The 25,085-nt window shown below is 39.0% G+C and overlaps 2 protein-coding genes across 2 annotated transcripts; one reads left to right on the top strand and one right to left on the bottom strand.

Annotated features, from left to right (window-relative positions):
• Window positions 1-16,904: 16,904 nt before the first annotated feature.
• On the top strand, window positions 16,905-19,212 carry Smp_095470 (mps one binder kinase activator-like 2 (mob1 homolog 2) (protein mob3); the record flags this gene model as incomplete). The annotated part of the gene is made up of 6 exons (XM_018794532.1): window positions 16,905-16,946; window positions 16,983-17,133; window positions 17,166-17,393; window positions 17,427-17,542; window positions 17,576-17,662; window positions 18,653-19,212. 6 exons carry the CDS (start codon window positions 16,905-16,907, stop codon window positions 18,680-18,682), a joined length of 654 nt encoding a protein of 217 aa, XP_018648935.1. The 3' UTR covers window positions 18,683-19,212.
• A 2,012-nt stretch (window positions 19,213-21,224) lies between these two features.
• Window positions 21,225-22,051, bottom strand: Smp_095460 (hypothetical protein). Its single transcript, XM_018794530.1, has one exon. It carries the CDS (start codon window positions 21,825-21,827, stop codon window positions 21,522-21,524), a length of 306 nt encoding a protein of 101 aa, XP_018648934.1. The 5' UTR covers window positions 21,828-22,051; the 3' UTR covers window positions 21,225-21,521.
• Between the last annotated feature and the right edge of the window lie 3,034 nt (window positions 22,052-25,085).

Below are 25,085 nucleotides of genomic sequence, written 5' to 3'. Positions count from 1 at the left end.
GGATATTCATAACGAAAATAAGTAAAGAATTTATAATCGGAAAGAGAAGGTTCAATGTGATGAGACAAAATATTGAAATTGAAATGTTCTATAATCAGGAAGATCATAGAAATGGAAACGTAACAGTTTAGTGTAAAAGGTTTATAAAAAAGAACTTAGAAGTGAAGCAGATGGCTGTGAAAGGACAAAAAGAAAAAAGGAGAAGAATTGCGATATACTAAGACCTTGGTGGAAGAAGAGGTTTCAAATCAGTGTTCATACAAAGTTTACTTTTCTGTGGAGATTATTTGCACTTCAAATGGTTTAGGTTTAATGTTCTTGTCAATAAAAACTGGTGGAAACTCGTTTTTGACAAATACTTTCTCAAGGAGGCCAAATGCGTTATCTATGATCTCAAGACTGAAAATTCCTAGTATTCGTGTAACGAAGGATATAATTAAGTTCAGCTTCGGACTAATGAAGACCCAGCTGTGTAAGCTTGATAACTGGCTACACCACAAGAGTAGGTAGATCTTCTAAGAGATCCATAATGTCTTCCTGCCATTTCGACACCAAGAAGGTGAATAATGTGTTTGTTTTCGACTTCAATTTTGAAATTTATCACCGTGTAGCAGTTATTAACTGTCTTAAGAAGATGATTCAGATCATATTTATTGTCACAAATGATAAATATAAATTCCACGTACTTTTTTATACAAATGGGAGTTATCAATAGTCTTCTTAAGTTGGTTGTTTTCAAGCCTGGATAAGAAGCAACTCACCAGTTGAAAACCTCTGAAAGTAGGAAAATAATTAGTTGAGGCCCAAAAATCTTAACACTTTAAAGTGATATTCGCTTTCAAGAAAATCGTCAAACTTGTCAAGTTTTATAATCAATAAGATTGAATAACATAAATATCTCCTATTAAAATTATGAAACAAAAACTTTTGAAAATGCTATCAAGTCCCATTAATGATTTATATACATAAGTAAATAATCCGTACCAATGTTTTCCTTGTCCAAGAAAAATTTGAAGTCTCTATCATTCTTTATAAATCAAGTCATAATTACATGTAGATACATCAGAAAATCGTATATACGTAGAAAAAAATGTATTTTTAATCCACATTCAAAAAGATTAGATGTATTTACTTATAATGATTATCTGTTAATTTGAAAGGTAATAAACAAATGAATTCAACTAGTAAAGTTGTAGTGTGTGTTACTTATATGGACATAAGTAGTATATAACGATAGTCAGAAATAGAATGTCTAGCAACAGAAGGTTGAGGAGGAAAGAACGGGAACAGAAAGCAATTGGCATGAAAATGCAGGAACAATGAAGTCTGAGATGATTGGTTGACATGTGCAAAAGGAACAGTCAAGTTTGAGACAACTGATTAACATTTTGCAAATGACTTATTTACTGTATGGTTCTCAGATTTAACTAAGATATTCTGTTATGTTGTGTCCGATTATAATCGTTCATAGCTGTGTTCTCGTTTACTGCGAAATGAATAGCTAGAAAGTCTTGAATAGTAAACACTTCTTACAAAACTTTATTCTCAGTGTACTTCATAATTAACCCCACCTGCATCTCTTTCAGAGTTACTGCTGGTCCCAAGCCCAGGTAAGTAAGTAAGTACTTAATAACTAGAAATCTTTAAATGTAACAGACTTTGCTTCTCAACATCAGTGAATATTTATCACTAACTTAAATTACATGAACAGTCAAGAAAGGAAAAGATGACTACGTATAAAACTTAGCTGATAACATTATAAAATCCATCAAGTGTTATACACTTGCCTACTTAATAAAAATAAGAAAAGTGTAAGTTGTGTATGAAAAGGAACAATAGCGACTGAAAAGGATTGCCCAGGACAGAGTTAGATGGAGAATGTCATAAGTTGTCAGCTGAATACCCTGTTAGTGTATAATTGATAAAACCGCCAATTAGAGAGCAGTGATTTATCGATCGGACCAATGACGCATAAGACCCGTGCGAGCAGTCCAGAGTACTTATCGGTCTTGCTTTTTGCCTAGACCACCCAGTTAAGTTCAGAACACCAATCTCAGCCTCTGCGGTATGAATCAATTACTTCAAACATATTGGGTTTATATACCCACCAGACAGACCACATCGTACCATAAAATAGGGAACAACATTTGTACAAGATTTAGCCAAATGTGAGAGATGATAATTAATATACTGGAGGTAACCCAAGAATGGTAAATCGTATAATGATAGTTCATAGGTCAAAATAAGGCTTAGAATAAAAGGGATGCGAACATGAATAGTTTCGTAAGTCAACAATTATACAATAAAAATATCTGTCATATTGGTCCATAAATAGTTCTCAGAAGTTACCATTCATAATTGTCCTCGGAATATAACAGAGAATCCTGGTGTGCGGCATATGCGGCGAGACTATAATTCATGGATGAATCAATCAGATTTAGGATAACAAGTCTTGGATCTTGGCGCAAAATTCATTCACTTATTTGTCTAAATAGAATTTTTGGCATTTTATCTGATGTCAGTTAGTGATGAAAATCATAAATCTAAATCCTAACACTTACCATAATCTGTAAATCATAACTCTTATTCTTCACACTGCTTGATAACCCTCATTTATTCCTAGTAAGTAGGTGGACATTCTCAAGGTCACATAGGTGTCGCTCAAGGTCGTTCATAAATTATATTTTCATGATCTATGTTCCTCCATTAGGAGTAACAGGCGTAAGTAAGTAAGTAAATCATGTATTACAGAATAATTTCATTTCACAGTTGGTTTTTGGAATTAATAATAAACTAATACAGCTTTAATTCTATAGTGGTTTTATTCTTATTACACTGTCTAATACGTAACATTTCATTTTGTTGTGCTGTACTTCTGATGTGTGGGTGATAATGATTGATTGTTTGCTCAGTCAAACTTGCAGACAGTCTGACAGGCGTTCGATGAATTAAATATTCTCCTATCCTCATTATTATTATTATTGATTTTTGTTGTCGGTTTTTAGTGTGGAAAAATATTTGCGTTCTAGTAAGGCTAATTACATGTTCTTGATCTAATAGGTGTTGAAGTCCTATAGAATAGACACCAGGAGGGAATCTAGTGTAGATATTCGTTTATAGCAAATTAGTGTCCCATTGTGTACACGAAGAAATCCGACGGTTATGACAACTTCTATGAAAATAATTATAACACGAAATCATTATCAATCCACAACTCATTTTTTTACTTTATAAACCTTTGTTATGTAATATAAGAAAATAACTGCTTTTAGACTGACTAAAAGTGTTATAACTGATTCAGATAATGTATGACTTTTGTAGGAATATGTATAATTAATATGCATGACTTTCTTGATCTCAGTGACTCACCTTGAAATAGAATTTTAGATTTCTACATTCTAGTTACACGTTTGATTAGTTCAAATGTAACGATCAACTCGGTTATACCATGATTCATAAAATGCTATGTTTAATATTGCTCAAAAGAAACAAATTTATAGATTAATTTCCAATTTTCGATTGAAATTATTCAGTAACATTGAGTTACCCAATTTAGGATGAATTTACTAATAATATAATCCTCTTTTCTGTAATGGTTAATACTCTATATAAAAATGAAGGTTTCTACATCAGACAGACTATGAGTATAATCATGTAAGTGTAGAAGAGGATATCTATCTGGTATAGTCCGGCTGTTAAGAGCTCTATAGTCGCCACAAGGTCCAACCTCGAAAGAGTTTGTAGTGACGTCGAGTCGAGGACGGACTATGATCAGCACTACGATTCGATTACGCGCCCAGCAACGACTTGGTTCCTTTGATAACTTGCAAACCAAAAGGCTTTAATTAGTCCAGATAAAGTATATTTATTGGCGATCTCGTGGTATCGAAAGAATACCGAGACGTGCCAACGAGTTCAGGCAAAATGAGCAGAGCGTAAGAAAGTTCGAACCGAACAAGGCGGATAGCGGAACAAGAAGTGAGTCTGATACAGTTAAACAAGTACAGTAAAACAACCACTGGTACAATTGGTTACAATAATAATAATTGTTTCTATTGTTCCAATCGTGTTCTTATCGAGACAAGCCAGTCACTACGAGTTTTTTAGGTACCATATGGAGTGGTGATGCCCACAGACTGTCGGAGTGGCGTATGGTACCCAACCCTATCATCTTATTAAATTCGTACTTTTAGAGAGCGAGATATGAGGGGTCAAGGCGTCTTGGACGTACAAACACTGGTTGTCCCGGGAACTGATTAAGTAAATTGGTTTATTTCTCATTCCCGCGATGAGACTTGATTAATAAACATATGGACGTCTCGTTGGATATAATCCCTTTAATTATACTGCTATGATCGACGAGTTCAAGTCTACGCTTTCTGACATCTACGGGATTGCAGAAAATCAACACTGATTATGGGAATGAGGACATGAAAAGTTAGATTTACTACCGAAATATAATTGTAACTGTCTTTTACTTTATGTCTTGATCTTGGATTTATTCGAGGCTTGCAGTTTTACTTTGAGGTTAGGTATGTTTTTCTCGATTTAATAGGTGGTACTACACCAACCTTCTCCCCGAGGTCGACTAAGGACTGTGTTCCAGTCCTTTTGTCTGTAACATATGAAAAACGACTGTCTTGAGAGTTGTGACAGGCGACCGCAGTCGTCACTAATCGTCGACCTTGATGTTCCCCCTGCAGTGTGCTTGTGAAGTTACAAGGAGGAGTATACTTTTCGGCTTCTTTACTGTACGTTTTATGGTACCAACAAATGGTTTGTCGGGTGGTACTTGGACTACGACGTTTACAGCTTGTGGACCTTCGCCCACGCTTGCAGTGATAGGCATTCGAAAATTGGGGTGGGGCTATCTGTCTAGTGAGGACGTCGACTGTTTGTCGTAACTTGAAGACCTCGTCAGCTGAGTTTGTTTGCATTTATGATACCGAGTGAGTTTCGGTCCGTTCGCGAATTCTGTCGGATAAGTCCGTAGGCCTATTAAAATCGACATCTTTGTCTCCAATTGCTAGTATCTGTTGAATGTCTGAGCCACAATTGATATAATAGACGTTTATCTTCTATGCGATTCTCCAAAGCATCTGTCATGTATCGTTTTATTTGAGATGGTTTGCTGTCAACTTGCTCTACATTGGCTAAAAGTTGATCAATTTTCTGCTGGTCGGTGAGAAATGTGACACAAATGACCTCTCTTTTTAGGAAATTTTACGATGAGTCTGGATCCAGCTTAAAAATGACGTCAGGCACTTGTCCAACAACGTCATTCGGCAGTAACGAGTTCGTTTAACTAAATCTTGTGCACTAACTTGTGATTCTGTTTGCAGCAAAAAAGTTTTTTGAGCGTGCATACCAGAGTTCGGCCTTTCTATTGTTAAAGATAGGCAAAAGTACAAAGATGGTACCCATGGAAATAGACTTAGATGAAAAACTTGTGAGTTATCAAGTGACATGATACGAAAAGATAATGACAATAGCAATAATATGCTGAGGATTGAAATATACTATATGACGAAATAACCAATGAAAAAAAGGAATGTATGTGAGCCTAACTGAAAAAACTGTCACTTTGGGTTTAAATATGCGAATATACAGTAATAATTCCAAAAGGACTGTGTTATGAGCGAATTTACTATGACTATAAATGAATTGTTAATAATTGTAAAGGTAATTCCAAAGTGAAATTCTTTATGATATGATTGGAGAACATGCAGCAGATTTTGTAGAGAAATTCGTGCTCTAAATGAGGGCCACCAACTTTGTAGAGAAACGGGGCGTGTTAAAATGAGGCTCACCAACTTTTTAGAGGTAATTTCCTCTATATCTAACTCCAATAAATAGTATCCCGTTAACTGAGTATTTAACACAGACTAAACTTCCTTGTGTAATTATGGATTTACTCTAGTTTATCCAAAATCCTGAACACCACTTATAGAGTCAGTTTGTTGTTAAAGATTAGTAAAATCCGCAAGTGTACAGAAAGCAAGCACACAGGGAAACGAGTGTGTGTGTGTGTTATATATATATATATATATATATATATATATTTGTGTTGACCTACCTTTATGACGAGAACGCGATTGGTATAATGGAAACAATTATTGTTGCAACCAATCGTACCAGTGATTGTTTTACTGTACTTGTTTGTTTAACTGTACCAAACGCACTTTTCCTTCCATTGTTCATCTTGCTTGTACGAACGCTCTTACGCTCCGTTGTTCTGCCTGTACTCTTCGGCAGGTCTCGGAGGCTTTGATGATCCTTGGTCTATGAGATTCCCATCCTATAAGTGCATTTTGTGCTTTTCTGGACAGCATTATTGCCACTCCTTGTGTATGTGGTGCATTTTCCTCTTCATGACCGGAGTATAACAGAAGTTCCCCCTGAAGACAGTCGTTGTTGTCCAACCTGCGTCCAATATGTTTCACTGATTCCAAGCACCTCCAGGTTGTATTTTCTCATTTCTGCAACACTTTGGAAAACTCTTTCGTTCTCCCACATTGTCCGGACATTCCATGTTCCTATACAAATTGTCGCTGTTGTTGTTAGAAAGTGCATCGGCCTCATGACTTCCGAATGAACTCAGCTTTCATCATGGGACGTCATAATTATTCCTTCAACTTCCAGGGCAGAGTTTAAATGGTTTGAATTGTTTTTTCTGTCAGCGGTTTTTTAGCGAGTTGGTTTTCTACGGGATGGGGTTGCTAACCCCATGCCCAACCCTCCTCCTTTATCCGGGCTTGGGACCGGCAATAGCCCCCGGAGGATCTACAGGCGGAGTTAGGTGAATGAGCTTGCTACAAGATTAAAGCATAAAATAATACTTAAAATTCAGTCTATCCGAGCACGTTAACTTTCAAACGTCCAATGAGAAAATGCTTGTAAGCTTTATGTTAGGTCCAGCTTCCACGTTGGTCCGCTGTCAAAGCTCGGTCTACTGATACAGTCGCAGCTTCTGAACAAAGTAAAAACAGAATTTTAATAACGGTAAAAAAACTTATTCCCTAATTGCATATAACCAACCCAAATATATTCTTCCAGTAGTAATTACAACAAACGTTCCCAAATATCAAAACAAAATATTATGTAAACTAAAATAATCAATATGAAGATTGTAAAACAACAAGCTCAAAGATTGAGAAAAGTCAAATATATCTAGAACCCACTAAAAAATGTACCATCAAAAATACTAGTTCTAGTCGGTTGAATAGTTTAAGTTAATCCCACATTACTGCGTAGCCGTAAATAGATCAAAAACATTAATAGCTTTGTACATGTTCTGCATTTGATGCTGACCGCACTAGTTTTAATGGGCTCACCTAGCTGAAGGCGGTGGGTCATGAATCCTCACCAGATCACGAATAGATACGACTTGTTACACGTCTACAATCGCTAGCCAGCTTAGGTAAATCATTTCCCGATATGTCGATAGCATATCAAATATATCTTCTAACTGCTTCATTTCTGACTCCTGATTTTACTAAGTCGGCACATTTCTATTGTAAAGGTGCTACCGTTCAAGGCGTTGTCAAACTCCAAATACTTGTGTTATCATCAGCTGGTTCTAACAACTTTCGTACTCTTGAATCTAAATTAATTTTTTGCGGAAGTTGCATTAGATCTTTGTTAGAATATAGTTCCCATATTGCCAATGACATCTCCAAAATGAACAATCGAAAAGATTTTGCAGTAAAATAAATGTCAGATTTATAACTGTATATTTGAACGGTTGGACCTTCAGTCTGGCTGATCATGAACTGCTCAACTTTAAGCTACAGTCGCTTTCCTGGTAAACACACAATTTTTCTGCTTTTGTTCGACCCCCAACTACATTACTGGTGTTCATGGAATCTATAACTTTTACTAATAATAATGGCGTATTAAACAATAAGAGGTAACTTTGTTCTGATATCAAGAACTTGTTCAGACTAAAACTGTACATATTTTTTCTTGATTCTTCAAGCTAACGTCAAACTCGGCATTTTCAATGTGAACCCCGAGATAATTCTGCTTTACAGAACTGAAAATTGGAAAACTACTGCAATCACACCTTTTTTCATATGTGAACTTTCACACCATTCACATCTTACTCATAATTCCCTAATTAGCAGAATCAACGGCTGAATGTGAAAAAACATGCTCTTGGTCTAGATCTGATTGACAAATCTTCTATATTCTCTCACTGTTTCGATCTCTTACTGCACGTAAGTATATGGATACAACAAAACGTTGATCTGTATGGGGAAAAAACCAATGTTGATCTGAACACTGTTATTTGTGGTTGTTGAACTTCTGGCTAGGGCATTACGATCAAGATAGCAATTTTTGATCTACTATCGTTCACTAGCTCCTGCTCAATCATTTTCTTTAGTGACTCAACCGCTGTCTCAGCCACTAAAAACCTGAAGATTTTAAGAAATCTGAACGCACATAAGCCCTCATCCAGAGAGAGAATTCAAACCAGTACCTTAGAGTGATGTTCAATCAGTTAGTCTGAAAACCTATGGCAGGATTAGGTCAAACGGTTTCGTCAGATGCAGAAGTCAACTTTTCTTCAAAGACTTCAGTAGTAGTCCTCCGTTAAGACCAAGTTATTTAAATGGATTGAATTACCTAATATGTTATAAAACAAAGTTTTGAATGACACAGAATCCAAGTAACATTTTAATATCTTTCGGTCACGTGTTCAAGCTAATGATATAGAAATTTGTGGATTTCACCAAGTCACCAGTAATCACTAATAATACTTAATTTGTATGCCACCTTACAGCCGATATCAAATTGCTATAAATGCCACAGAATTCATGGCAATGAGTTACTCCTTTAGCTTGATGTGACAAAAGACGCACTGGTCAGGAGAACAGAGGGATCGATCATTCGTGATTCCAAGTTAGTTACCTTCATTTTGATATTGGCCTCAGACGATCAAAACACTTTAATCTCTTTCTTAAATACTATACCTCGAACATCACCGTGCAGAATGTTTCTAAGACAGCCAGCACACTGAAACACTTCTGCACTGAAGGACCAGATGATAAAGTGGAAGCTTAGATCTGTGTGGTATACCACATGTCAATGACCTATATATCTTGTCAGTTTTCATTTAACAAAAACACTGTAGGATCATGCATTTTCGGAATCATCTTCATGATCTGCTACGTAACTTCAATAAATGTAGGGATTTTTCAGTGCAACTGATTACGGAACAGGCTGCCGATATCCATCCGTAACTGTGACACTATCACCAAGTTCAAAAGACTCATGACATTACTTTTCAATTCTAAACAGCTTCATAGAGTGTTCTGCCAGTCAAAAATTTGTACCGATAGAAGACACCTGAAACTTTGGAAATCTACCAGCTTACTGGCACAACATTCCGTAAATCATGACGTAGTCCCGGATTATCGGGAGGTACCTCGATCTTAAATAACGCTTGACATAATAAACTCTCAATCTGTCTACCAGTAACTCCACAGGTAATGCTCGATAACATTATGGAATTATTGATTCCTAATATTCGACGAGATAAGTCGATATATCCGAAATTCTTCTCATTCCAGTATCATGGCTTCAGGAAGTGTCACGACTCTGCCACCTTCGGTCGGTAAATTGGTCACCATTCTCGGCCTACAAGGTAGGGTTGGTTTTCATAATGTCATTTATTCGTATGTGATTTGTTAATGAATTCAGGAAAGCAGGCGGGAAAACAGTCACTGATATCAGATTAGTCTGACACATCTATAAAAAAATCACCTTTCTTAGTTTTGAGTCATTTGTCCTGGAACTAACTAATTGCAGCCCTAACATGGGTAAACAGTGATGATAGTCTTGATATTACTACCTCAACAGAACTTTAAAAATTTGTTTGGCATAAGTGTATCTCTACAACACGTCTTGCTCATAGTAAATTCAAAAACTATCTCGAACAAGCTACAGCTTAGAATTTGAAACGACTGACGTTACATAAAAAGCACCCATGGGCTCCAGTTTTGAGAAGAAGCTATAGTCCATTACTTCTGGATGATTTTCACTCGGGAGTAGTTTCTCGATGTAGGACCAGCTCTAAACCATTGTTACTGTCCACAGCCTTTAGGAAAATGTCACCTTTTCTCTTAAAGGACTTCTGAGAAGTCTCTTCGACCAGCTCATCTTGAGGCAAATTCGGACATTTCACCACTCTTAACGAAGGAAAGGTGTATATACAGTTCGTTCTCCGGTTTCGCGTCTACACATCCTGATTTCGTGGCTCACCGTTGGATGCTCTCCGGAGTGTCCTTATCTTTTTGGAGTGAGGGGGAAATACTATGTTTCTGTACTCTACATGACAACAAATAAAACTGTTGAAGATTATGTGAAAAGTTCTTCCGTCGAACTGTCCGGAAATGCTCTTCAAAGTTACGAGTACAAGGTTTGCTCAGAAGATGTTTGTGTCGCAGATAGCGTAAAACTTAAGATTGTATGGTACCGACACTCCTAGATCTTTCTCAACTTGGGATACCTCGAGAAGAGAGTTGCCTAAGTTGTATTCGCAGTCTGCAATATGTCTCGGATGGACTACTTTACACTGTGAATTGTAAAAGATACGTCTGTCGTCGTCCGCTCAACTTGAAAATAGAGTCAGATCCTCCTGAAGGGAAGGTGTGAATGACAGCAGCGGGCTTCCTGCAGATGACTTCAATTAGACACCATACGGAGTCATAAAGATTGCTAAACTGTTGGTAGTGCACCTGATGTACTTTCAAGCAAGATCAGAGGTACGAAGCTACTCTTCATGAGACAGGGTCTAGAATCTCCATTCTTTTTGGCTGGTCTCACCACTTGTTGAGTTAATATGTTGTTGAGCTATAGGGTTGATGAGTTTCCATTCCTGAATATCTGAGTTTGCGTGGTCCAGGGCCATATTTTCCAGCACTTCTTACATAATGATATTTCTTCCGCTAAAAAGCTTCTCCCTTAGAAATATCACTGATGATATTGCGCTCAGAGTACAGTATATCAGGCAGTATTCATACATGCACACGGGATTTCAATAACTGACTAACCAGTTGATTTTCCTACAATATTTGGGATGTTCTACTTCTCAGACGGTGGCACCCAGTCCTTCTCAACTTTGCTGACGGAGACCCAGTCGCCTACAAAGTTTTTGCGGACCACCGTTGCGACCAGAGTTCTGTGCTGGGAGACCCAAGATTGATGAGGCAGTCCAGTACCATCGATATTGTGATGGTGCTGAGCTTCAGCATGTCCTCACTAGTTTTGATGCATGTTCCGTCGATATCAACGTTGTCCAGGTCCCTCTTTTTTACTTTACATCTTTGTTTGTTTATCCGTTTTAGGAGTACCTCGTTTTCAGGTTTGCTGACTTTTTCCGCAGATCTGACAAGTTAGTGACGATGTCGCTCAGCGAATCCTCAGTATTCATGTTGCATATGCAATATACTCACCTACGATCCGACCTAATAAGTCTGTTGTAAGCAGTTACTGTAAGGTCTGTGCATGCTTCGTGGAACCAACTTTTGTGATTGTCACATAACATGCCGGAGAAAACAGCTGAACGGCATCCGGGTCGCTTGTATGAGTTCTTCATGACTATGGTGATGTGAATTGTTAGATAGATCCTATCAAACGTCTACGGACGTAAAACAACAAACTGAAGACGGATAAAATGTACAAAACTGGGCGGCTCAAAAAGGCAGGATACACTAGAACTGGAAAACTGATTGATAAAGTGAGGCAAAAACAAAGTCAACTAGTAACTTGGGTAAGACTGAAAAAGAAAATTAACCTATCAAAAATTAGGCTCAAGAAAGGTTTCTTGAACCAAAGCTGATACTTTTCTTGAGTAAGGACGCAGCAAAAGGTTGGGAAATGCAAATGGCATGAAGACTGAGCCTCCCATTTGTAAAGCGTGCTTAGTTACCTTAGGATTAAAGTTAGTACCCTCGTATGACTTATTTGAAGGAAGATAAGACTCTCAATGCAGATTGAAGAAAGGTAAGGCCATCGGATTTCTGTCATCAATGCGGTAATCTGTAGTTTGCTACCTACCATCATTTGGACTGTCGAAGCGCGCTTTTCGAACGGGAAGTTTAGTCCTAACGTGATTTACATTTCTCAAACTTTTGCTGTGTTCTTACGCGACAAAAGTACCATTTCCGATCTAAAGAATCTATTCTGAGCTATACGTTCGGTAGATTACTTCTTTTTTGTGTTTCACTCAACCTAACAGTTAACTGTGGTTTTGCCTCAGCTCACTATCGGTTTTTTTTATAGTTTTCACGTAAAGACTAGCTTTAGCTTATCGTTAACTGTTTTTATACATTTTTGCCAGTTTTTGTTTACTGTGTGTTTTTTTAACGGTCCCAAATTTACTGCTTGTGTTTTTAAGACAGTCTAAATCACTAGCCATGAAAAATTCATGCAAAAGACCTGGTTGCCGTTTCTCTGTTACATCTGGCATGCAATGTGACAACTGCAAAGTTTGGTTCCACGAAGCATGTACAGATCTAACAGCAGCAGCCTATAGCAGACTCAGCAAGTCTGATCGTAGGTGGGTATGTGTTACCTGCAATATTGATACCGTAGTTATGTTGGGTACCATCATTACTTTACTAACAGGTCTGAGAGATAAGCTGTCTAAGAATTTGGTAAATGATAGTATCACGACGGGTAACAAAACTGGAACGCATAGGGCAAACAGGAAAAAGGATATTGACAGGTCGGTTATCGACGGTGCTGTTAACGGCACGAGTGGTAATGTGCTGAAACTCAGCACCATCTTAACATCGACTGTCATCGACTCCCTCAGTAAACTTGGGTCCCCCAGGGAACGGTCCTTGAATGAGACAGTGGTTCCCAAAAATCCTGTAGGTGGTTGGACTCACGTTAACAGGAGTAAAAAGGCCCAAGCGTCCCCGCTGAAACTGAACATCCCAAGTGCCGTGCGAAAATCAATTGATGCTTTGGTCGCACAGTCTACCCCCAAGACTGTCCGCTCGGTCATCACTGAGCCCAGGAATCGAAAACGCGCCTCGACATCCAAACAACAAGATACCAAACCTAGACGCCCTGGAAAACCTGGGAAATCAATTACGGTTCGTGACGACTCTGTCATAATCATGAACCTTATTGACAACCCCGGCCTTCCTCTCAGTTTGCAGGACCAAAATGATAGGATGCTCTAGGGAGAATTAAACAAGAGGCTTGAACTCCCTAGAATAGGGCCTTTGACCGTCACACGGCTCACTCGCAGGGAAGGACTCTAACCACCTAAACCACCCGAGGCTGCTTCGTGTTACATTTAAGAATGCCTCCGACGTAGAGGACGTCCTGCTAGCCAGTCACTTACTGAAGTCCGATGGGAACGTAAGAATACTGCCCGACATACCGTATTCTGAACGATATCTCATCCGGAACATCCCTAAGGAATCTCGCGAGGCGTTTTTCCGTGGACGAAATATCATTGTGCAAGGTGTACCGGAAAATATGGACCCAACTCAAGCAAACTCTGATATTCGGGAATGGAAATTCATTAGGCATTCCTTAAAACTTAAGAACATATTGACTCAACAGGTAATGCGACTAGCCAAGAGAGACGGAGACTCTAGGCCCCGGCTATTGAAGATAACCTTCCCCTCCTCCCACATGGCGGCTGCAACTCTGGAAGCATTTCGTGCCAATAGACGTCGATTGCCAACTGGCATCCATATGCATCCGGATAGGCCCCACGACAGCAGGATCAAGCACAAACGAAAGCTGGAGCTGACAATTCCATTCGTGGACTGTCTTGATCATAAAAAAAACGTGTAAAGGACAGGGACTACCAACTCGGTAAACATCGTATAGGTAGGCTACCTGTCCACTCACGCACGGCTCATATAGACAAACGGGAAGAAGCTCACGCGTTCCAAATTTAAAGCATAAACTGCCTATACACGAACGCCGCGAGCTTGACAAACAAAATGGATGAGCTACGTGAACTTAGCAACGCTAATGATGCCCATCTGATAGGAATATCCGAAACTTGGATAACGTCTCAGTTTACGGACCAGGAGTTAGCAATAACTGGGATGTCTTTATTTCGCAACGACAGAAAAACAGGAATGGGGAGTGGGGTAGCACTATACATACGGTCATGCCTGGATGCGCACCAACTTCACAACCAAGAGTTTCACAATCTTGATGAGTCAGTATGGTGCTCAGTAAGATTGTCTACCACCTCGAGGTGTCTAGTTGGGGTCATCTACAGGAAGCCCACTGCCGACATCGAGTATGACAAACGTCTGCTGGAAAGATTAACTCGCTCTACGCGTCTCGGATTCTCTCAAATCCTGATTCTAGGGGACTTCAATCTTCCTAAAATCAACTTCGTGGAACATACATACATTGGAGGTGATAACTCTACTGAAGCTCTGTTCTTCAACCTCATCGGTGACCTGGGATTATTCGAAAATGTGAAGTCGGCAACTCGTTGGAGAAACAGTCAGACGCCGTCGCGCTTCGACTGGGTATTCACAAATGAAGAATTCCTAGTTGACGACCTCTCAATCCTGGCTTCCCTGGGGAAAAGTGATCACGCCGTCTTATCATTCAGCTTTGTCAGCAAAACGGAGCTACGATATCCTACTAGCAACAAGCGCTGGAACTTCAAACGGTTGAATGTGTTAGCTTTACAGGACTATCTACAACAGGTGGATTGGGATGTTCACCCTCAACTTGAAGTGGATGCTCATTTGGATTTTTTACTGCACACGATCTTATGTGCTACTGAGCATTCAGTTCCTAAAATGGTCCCAAAAAGCTACAAGCAACCTCCAATCATCAAGAACCGCACTCGTCGTTTGCTAAGCCGCAAAAGGCACTGTTGGGCTGAATATAAACGAACCGATAACAACGGCGCGTACAGGCAATACAAACATATAAGGAACATATGGAAAAAGGCAATAAGAGAAGACAGGCTTCAGTTCCAGACCAAGCTTATCGATAAATTCGTCTCCAATCCGAAAAGCTTATTCAGTTACGCAGCTTCTCTTCGACAAGGCAAAACTGGAGTTTCCCAACTGCTTGGTCCCAAAGGCCCGACCAATAACGACAGTGATGCCGCCAACCTTTTGGCTGAACAATACTCCCAGACATTCTAGCTGACCCACATCAACTACACTGACGAAAGCTTCACCTGCACCTGTACAGGACTTTCCGAAGTGGATCTGAGTGCTGACCTGGTGCTCCGTAAACTGTAGCACCTAAGAAAAGACACTTCTCCTGGTCCAGATATGGTTCATTCCGCTGTTTTGAGGGAAGCAGCTTCAATCCTGGCGACACCACTTAGCGTGATGTTTGCACACTCGCTAAGCAGAGGCAAACTACCGGAAATTTGGAAGCTGGCCCACATCACACCAATTTTCAAAGGAGGTCGACGCAGTGAACCCTCAAGCTACCGACCAGTGGCCCTTCTCTCCATACCTTCCAAAATTATGGAATCCCTAATATACGACGGTATATTATAATACTTATCATCCTCAAAGTTCTTCTCACCTCAACAGCATGGTTTCAGAAAAGGTCATTCTTGTATGACCAACCTGCTGACTGCGGTGGATAGATGGACAACCATCCTTGATCGCAAGGGGAAGGTTGACATCATCTACCTGGACTTCTCAAAAGCTTTTGATAGGGTCAACCATATGTCTTATCAAGAAGCCTAGACGATTGGGTATAAAACCCCCTTTGATTGATTGGCTCTCTTCATATTTAGAAAACCGACACTTTAAGGTCAGGGTTAATTTCACTCTCTCTCAGGCTATGGAATGTCCTAGTGGGGTCCCCCAGGGCTCAATACTAGGACCTCTTCTCTTCTTGATTTACACTAACGATCTTCCTCGACAAGTTTTATCTGACTTATTGCTTTTTGCTGATGATGTGAAACTTTGGAGAGAGATACGTAATCATAATGATATACTAGTTCTTCAGGAGGATCTGACTCGACTTCAAAGTTGGGCAGACGACAACGGACTTACCTTCAACACTTCAAAGTGCAAAGTAGTCCATCTGAGACATGTTGCAGACCATAGTTATAACTTAGGTAACTCCCCTCTAGAAATTTCCCAAGTCGAAAAAGATTTAGGAGTGTTGGTACCCTATGACCTGAAATCGTATGCGAACTGTGACAAAAATGCCTTTCGAGCAAACTTTGCACTGGCAACATTGAAGCGCATTTTTGGCCAGTTTGACAGTAGAACCTTCCACATAATCTTCAACAGTTTTATTCGTCCCCATTTAGAGTATGGAAACATAGTATTTCCTCCCTCCCTCCAAAAGGATAAGGACACTCTGGAACGTATACAACGTCGAGCCACGAAATCAGTTCGGGGACTCAAATTCAAACCTTACGAAGAGCGCCTCCAATCACTTAACCTTTACCTGTTAGAGTACAGGCGTCTTAGGGGTGACCTTCTTATGACTTACAGTATACTTAACACTTCTGGTCATCCCCTTAAACATCTTCTTAAGCTTAGTCATAACACTAACCTCAGAGGTAACACCCAGAAATTGGAGACCCTATATAGCAGAAGAGACTGCAGACACAACTTCTACTCCGTTAGAGTTGTCAAGTGCTGGAATTCGCTGCCGACTGAGCTAGTCCAAGCGACCTCCCAGGAGTCCTTTAAGAGGAAACTTGACTTATTCTTAAGGACTAAGGATAACATATTATTATGATTTACCAAATTCTTTTTTTTCCTCTATTATCGTTCATATGCCTAGGTTTTTGCCTGGAGGTATTGGTGATCCACTGCTACTAGACACGGAAGCCCGTTAAGCGAAAGCTTCTTCTATTCCGTCCTCAACCATCTGAACCATTTGAACCATTTGAAGGTCACGCTCGTCATTTGAGAATGGCCTTCAACGGCTTTAAAGAAATTTTCGTTAAGCAAAAGGTAGTATTTGGTTAGTGATGGTAATTGTTTCCAAAGACTTTCCGTCCGAAGAAAAAGTTTGCACCAGATACAATACGCTATCATCTTCACAAGCACGCTGAGGCTTCACTAAGTTCGGGGATCGACCTCAGAGAAGCTGTTAAAAAGCCAGATGACGAAGAACTGAATGATTGGATTGCAGTTCATGGTGAATTGAAATATTGATTGTTATCTTCCCAGTTGTTGATTTTTATAACCGCATCAATCTCATTTATGGGACTATATGTGATCGGTGCACTGTGCAGACATGCCCCACAATGTCTGGAGGCAAAAAGTTTGAATATCATTGGCGCGATAATATACATTATAAAAAGCCTACTCCACTACCAGCGCCCAAATATATTGATGAGTTGATGGACTGGGTTGATGCACAAATAAATGATCCATCACTTTTCCCAACTGACATAGGTATTTTATTCCATATATCACGTGATCGTATAGGTGTTCCTTTTCCAAGGTGTTATATTTCAACTGTGAAGAAAATATTTGGTAGGCTGTTCAGAGTGTTTGTGCACGTTTATATTCATCACTTTGATCGTTTGCATGAGATAGGAGCAGTATGTGGTTTTTCTTTTAATCGTAGAATTTAGGAAGCTCATGTCAACACTTGCTACAAGCACTTCTACTATTTTGTAACTTATTTCGATCTTATTGATAAAAAGGAACTGGAGCCTCTGGTTAGTTTTTCTGTTCCCATTACTTTATATGATTTGTTTTTAATTGCATTCAGTTGAAAGTGGTAAACATAAATGTTAATTTTTTTTCTAGAAGAGATGCAGTAATAAGTATACACACAAAGATTTTCTGAATAGACTACCATATTATGTGAGGGTTTACAATACAACTCAGTTACCCAAATGAAATATAAAGAATTTGATTTCTGGATTATCTCATAACAATTCCCCATAGGTTTTGCATATAAATTGACACTGAGAATTGTTTGTTGTGTGCATCTGAATCAGGATTCTTACCATAAAATACCCAAATCCTTAATACGCTTCGCATTTTAAGGCTTTAGACAAGGACAAAACAGTTGGGAAATATTCATCATTTTACGAATACATATTATCTACCAAATATTAGAAGTAAATATTTGTACTTCTTGGGAGACGTAAACCCATCGAAACTGTTTACCTGCCAACCTCTATGAAGCAGAAGCGAAAGATGGTGTTTCTTAATTCATTCAAAATAAGTGTGACTTCTGTTTTCGAATATCAGTCCGAGCTAAAATTAGTTATACATAAGCAACTCAGAACCTGGCGTTGGTTTAAGTTCTCTTGGTATACCAGTACAACCAGATCCCAGAGTAGAAGACGTAGTTATAGTATCGGTGGCAGTAGAGCAGGCTAAAAGTAGATAATATGGTTCGAGATCTATATGTGCCACAGTATATATATATATATATAGAGAGAGAGAGAGAGAGAGAATACTCTTCGTCCGTAACCAAAACGCCTTATTATTATCTTTGGTTATTAAGTCGTCATCGACAGCATTTCATAAATAATATAAATGATTTCCAGAAAAGAAATCATTTTACACATGCTGTTGGTTGTACATAAAGTCTGTTCATTTAAATTGTTTGTCTATTAGAAAGTACATCACTTGTTCTGACTGCTTTTCGATGTATTTAAGCTTTCGTAGTTTCATTCAGTTTTATAAATTTGTAGAATGATTTAACCCAAAGGATCTGTCACTAACAGGATCATATAAATAAATTGCTCTCAAATTCTGTACATTATCTGAATGACCGGGCTGTCGCGAGAAGCAAAAATATTACCATCAACCTCTGTACTTTCCTCTCTGATTTTTGGTTCCTGATGTTTTGCTGCTTCTTCTTTGTACAAAAGAAACTGATTTTCTCATATGTCGAACATATATTTATGGTATTTTTCCTCTCTGCTTCTGTTCTTAAAATAAGAAACTGTGCATTTCCCACTCATCCATACCATTATTCAACCGGCAACCAAAAATAATATTTTCCTTTATTTAGATTAATTATGTACGCCTTTTTGTCTCATTTTCTATGCATCTGTAAAGTTCGTTTAACAAGTGTATTCACTATTTTCGTACAGCAAATCTTGATTTAAAAAAAAAGAAACTACCATAAATTATTCGCACCACTACTTCTAGCTATATTACCTAGCTTTCGCGTCTATTTTAAGCGAATAATTGCGTCTATCCTAACTGAAAAAGTCATTTCTTAATTTAAATAAATGTAACACTTAATATTTTGCTTCTTGTGTTCACTCTAAACAAATTTAATTTGATTGTATATACAACAAAGTTTGAAAGATGTTAATGCAGTCCATGTAAAAATGATTTTTATGAATGCTTATTTCAAATCATCTCAATTGAGTAGCAATTCTACAAAATTAAAAGTTTTCGTTGCTTAACTCAAACCTTTTCAACCATAGGTTCATAAACTTAATCAGTTGTATCTCAAAGCTTAGTACAACCTGTTTCTGGCTAGCACTAACTTCCGGCACAGTCATCGCCGGTGTGCCACCTGGCGTCCTCCCTCTGCATCTCAAGCCTGGACTCAGATTGATCACATGGCGATCAGCTACAGTTGGCGTGGTTGTGTACAAGACTGCCACTCCTTTTGGAGTACCTATCTGGACTCTGATCATGCACTGGTCTGCGCCAATCTTACCTTACTTTTCAGTGGCCGAAGAGTTGACCGCCATCAACGGATTGATGTCAGTAAATTGGTTGCAACTTTTGTTGCAAGTAAGTATCGAACCGAGCTAGCTTCTAGGCTAGCTACCATCCAACCGAAAAGTATAGATGAGCATTGGTTGCAACTTCATGACGCCATGAAAATGGCGAGTAAAGCCGCTTGCGGCTTCGCGAAACGTCCCGCTTATAAGCACTGGGTTTCTTCTGGCTCCTTACAACTGATCGAAGCCCGTCGGTCTACTCCGGGTGACCGTGAGTATGACCACAAACGAAGGCTGTAACGTAATGACATTGGGCAAAGCTTGCATAAGGACCGTGAAGCCTGATGGTCGGAGCGTGCTAATGAGATGGAAGCAGCAGCTGCACCTGGTAACTGCCGGAAGCTCTTCCAACTCATCCGAGCCACTGGCAAGAAATCTGATGTGAGTGAAACAATCTGTGAAAATGACGGGATGCCAATCACTAACATCTGTTGACGTCTTGGACGATGGGCAGAATCCTTTGAAGGGCAGATCAACTGACCTGCTGCTCCGGCAACATCGACCAGATTGTCTTGCCCCCCCCATGACCGGTGACGACTGATCCACTAAACGAGGCGGAAGTCCGCAAGGAACTCCAACTCTTGAAACGTTACAAATCACCGGGCCCAGATGACTTACCTCCGGCTCTTTTTAAAGATGGTGGTGACTTTCTGGCTAAGGAACTGACTGTGTTGTTTGCAAAGGTTTGGGAGCAAGAAAGTGTTCCAACATCATGTAATGAGTCAATAATCGTCCCTATCTTTAAAAAGGGTTCACGTCGTTCCTGTAACAACTATCAGGCGATAAGTCTACTTCCGATTGCGTCCAAACTATTGGCTTCTGTCATTCTTCGTAGGTTGTTTAAAACCCGAGAACGATTGACTCGCGAGGAGCAGGCTGGTTTTCGTTCTGGCTGAGGATTTATTGACCATATCTTCAACCTCCGCCAAATGTTGGAACACCGTCATACTTATCAAAGGCCAACAATAGTAGTGTGTCTTGATATCAGGGCTGCCTTTGGTTCGTTGGACAGGACTGTTCTCTGGGATTGTCTATTGGAGAAGGGTGTGCCTGAGAAGTTTATCAACATCTTAAAGGCCCTGTATACGAACACCTCAGACAGTGAGGGCGTAAAACCACCTTTCTCCCTTGTTCCATTCAAGCAGCGGGGTTAGGCAGGGTTGCCCGATCTCACCATTCCTCTTCAACTTTGCCATCGATGACATTCTGGAAACAGCTCTGATGGATGTAAGTAATGGCGGTGTGGATCTGCTGCCTGGAGAAAGACTTCTCGACCTCAAGTATGCGGATGATATTGTCTTACTGTGCGATAATGCCCAAGGCATGCAATCCGCACTTAATCAGTTGGCAATCAGTGTCCGCGGGCACGGTATGTGCTTTGCACCCTCCAAGAGCAAAGTACTCCTACAAGACTGGCAGGATTCTAATCATGTACTCATCCTAGATGGTGAGCAGATTGAAGTAGTTGAGAAGTTCGTGTATCTGGGTAGCTACATAAGTGCTGGTGGTTGCGTGAGCGATGAGATCGATGCACGTATAATGAAAGCCAGAGCGGCTTATGCCAATCTGGGCCATCTTTGACGCCTTCGTGATGTTAGTCTGGCTGTAAAAGGTCGGATCTACAACGCGTCAGTGAGAGCAGTTTTGCTCTATGCTTGTGAAACCTGGCCTCTCCGAGTTGAGGATGTTAGACGTCTCTCTGTGTTCGATCATCGTTGTCTCCGAAGGATTGCTGACATCCAGTGGCAACACCATGTTAGTAATGCAGAGGTTCGGCATCGTGTGTTCGGGCGCAGAGACGATAATTCAATTGGTGTCACCATCTTGAAACACCGACTTCGGTGGCTTGGACATGTTTTACGAATGTCGTCCTAGAGAATTCCTCGTCGTGCATTATTTGCCGACTCTGGGACTGGTTGGAAAAAGCGGAGAGGTGGTCAGTGTATGACATGGTGTCGTGATATGAAAGGAAGCTGCAAAGGGCTAGCTTCTGTTGGTCCTTCACGACTCCCTGGCTGGGGTCCGAGAGATGGAGCAACACAGTGGCTAGAGACGTTATCAGATATGGTCCAGAATAGAAGCCAGTAACGATCCTGCTGTAACCTTCTTTTAATTTCTTCATAAAGAGTGGTTATAACTTTCTTAACTGAAAGAGTCTTATAGTTGTACATTTCAGTTCCCCCCATCATTACTCTTCTCTTTTTTTCTTTTATATATACGCATCTTCCTCTTTTCTCTTCCCATTCTCATTGTTTTGTGTGGCGCATATGTACCTGGTGCCCCCTTGTACCAATATGTATGTGTTTAAATAAAGTAAAAACAGTATATGGACCTATAATCGTCGGTTGCATAGCCTTTTTCTTGAAAATTCCTATCTTGGTGTGGAGTGAATGCATTTCGCTTCTTTTTAAAATAAGTTACCTTGTAATTTAAACTTGCTTCGATTTATAGAATTTGAATAACTATTGTGTTCCAATTCTATTTGGGCAAACATACCTTGGTGAGTCGAGATGCAATGTCGAATAAATCCTTAATATTTCATTACCATCTAACCTACTTTTAGTCTTCGATAAAATGAACTCGTTCACCCGCTATGCAACTCATATTTCACCTACTCATATGGGGATACACTACTGTTTCTAAAAGGTGTTTTTATCAAGATTGGTAATAAGTATTAGATGCATCACAAATCACAGGTATCATAGTCTGTTCACTTACCATTTCAGTAAAATAAATGTGATTTTATTCACTTCGGTTTTACCAGATAAGACTCTATTTTGTAGCGGAACTTCCAGATGATCTTTATGCTTCTTTTATCATTCGTTCAGATAGCCGTTATTAGATGACTCTCAACGGTGTATGACTTTCAGAAGAGACTACCAAGCTATGACTACTGTTTATTATTGGGCAGCATAGAGCCACCAACCACATGGAGCGAATACGAACACGTATGCGAATGAATACTTAGGATTTAAGAAGTACATATATATCAGCAAGCGAATGACTCTAGGTGACATGGCTGAGAATCGATCACAATGGCGCAGGTGTATACACTCTTTATCTTCCCTTAAACCTTGAGATTAAAATGGCTTCATATCTGTCTTTTTTCCTGTACTATATCCTTATATACAACCTTTCTTTTATATATTAACACCACTAAATTAACTACTTCTATGAATTCGGTGTTCATCTTGTTGTGCTAATGAGGTATGGCAACTTTGACCGATGCATATGTGCGCCTGGTCCTACGTTGTAGCTGACTGATTGGCTGAATGATTCATCCAGCGACTTCATTAATCAACACTTAAGCTAGTAAGAGAAATATATAGGCCGTAACACTTAACCAAAGCTTGTGTGTTCATATAGACGTGGGGATAATAGTGTAAAGATATACACAAATTTTAATCAACAAAAATGACACTATTGAATAAGTTAATTAATGGCCTTGATAAATTTAAACGTGTACAAACTCTTGTTGATGAAGATTCTATAATTTTAATAGAATATTGTTCAAAATACAACAAATGTTCTCTTCTATTACACGTTAAAGTTGGATCTAATATCGGATCATCTGGTACCCATGTCCATTTCGCCCTGTTTAATTATCTATAGCAGAGTAATTTATTGGATAACAGTTATTTATGATATGGCCAGTTTTCGTAGACCCTGTGTAAGATTTCTTAAGCTGACCACATTACTGTATTCACAAAGTACTTTGCTGCTTGCAGTTAATAAAAGGTTGATCATAGGAAAATAAGTATTACTTATATCACCTTTGCTTTAGGAGGATTAACTGTTGTGCAACGTTAAACACCAGCGGTCAAAATCTATCATTCTTCAGGCTTTATATAAATTCATCACTTTATCATTTAGATTGTGATTAGTTGTTTCTTTCATGTCTGCCTGTTACACGAAGAGCATACAGTGAAGTATTTCCCCATGGCTTTGTGGTATGGCATATAAAATACAATGTGTGGGTAGTTTTCAAGTATTCGATAATCGATGTCTTCGACGCACCGCTCCATCACATACTCCAATACAGCGCTAGCTAGCATATGGATAAATTGGAGCGAAGGTAACGTTTAACAGTAGAGTCAAAGGATATTGGTGGGTTCACAATCTAAGGTATTGATTTGCAATAAAATCGTGATCTGCGGTTGGAGATGTTAGATAACATGGGATAAGGTTTGTCGAGGTTCTGCCCTTTCGTGCTTGCGTTTTGTGTCTCCATACTTTTCATAGACTGATTCTACCTTATTGAACCGCATTTTAATGTTTCCTTTTCCACTGCGTCTAAACTTGTTTTCCTTGTGCCTCTCGTTTCGTTAAGTTCCTTTCTGCCCGTGAAACTTTTTGGTGTAGTGAATTCGACAGTTTCACTTTCGTGCCAGGTCCTACGTTACCTATGACTGCTTTATTGAGTTCTGTTGATATCTCCTTATTTGTTTCATTTTTGTTTATGGTACTTTCTGTGTTGATTTTAAGTTGAAGTCTGTTCAGAGGTCAATCGTGTGGAAACGTTATTATCTTGTTTGTCAATATATCATTTTAACAAAGAACTGAACTCGAAACGGTCCATTCTAGTGACTGGAAAAGGTCAGTGTAACATGACACTAACTATACATCTCTATACCAGTTAAATAATTTTGTTGTTATCTAGTCTTTCTAGGGTATTTATCACACAATATTTGGATACGTGTCAACTTAAACGAAAGCGTTTCCAAATTTCGACTTCTGGTGTGTTTATTTTTGACCCGATCGGACACAAAATACAACTCGTAAATGGATATAATTTTTTGTTGAACAACATTTATTTTTTTGAAATTAGTGACCGATGTTTTGTCAAATTACTCTACTGCATAAGTATTCTAGAAACTATTGATCTGCTTATGGATAACAATCAGGTTTTCTTTCGACCACTTTAGTAATAAGCATAATGAGTTTAAACGTGAGCAAGGTAACCACGTTGTATAGATATAAAAATATCCATGCATTTGTCATTAATAACGAATATATATATCCAAGGTACCTCAGCTCACTATTCGTCAAAAAGTATTATTGTTCATTCGAAAGTTGACTAGCTTATTATGAGTTTTGTTAATTATTTTTAAAACTAAAAAGCAATTCGAATTTAAAACTATATCCTTGTCAATAAAGCGGAACATTACTATCAATTTAGTATCAGTAGGATCAACAGTTGTTGTTTATTTTAGATTGTTCAGTGCAAATTAAAGTTCTATGCCAATAATGCACAATATGTTGAATTTAACATTCACTCACGAAATTTCACTTACTCCTCATGCCTTTCAAAATTTTATTATTTTCATTAGATGAACTAAAGTCTTTTACGGAACCCATAGAATAAGATAAATGTATCAGT

Source organism: Schistosoma mansoni, chromosome 1, assembly GCF_000237925.1.
Source record: "Schistosoma mansoni strain Puerto Rico chromosome 1, complete genome".
Taxonomy (NCBI): Eukaryota; Metazoa; Platyhelminthes; class Trematoda; order Strigeidida; family Schistosomatidae; genus Schistosoma; species Schistosoma mansoni.
The sequence above is the reverse complement of the archived record's forward strand: the minus strand, read 5'-3'. Positions and strand labels throughout refer to the sequence as shown.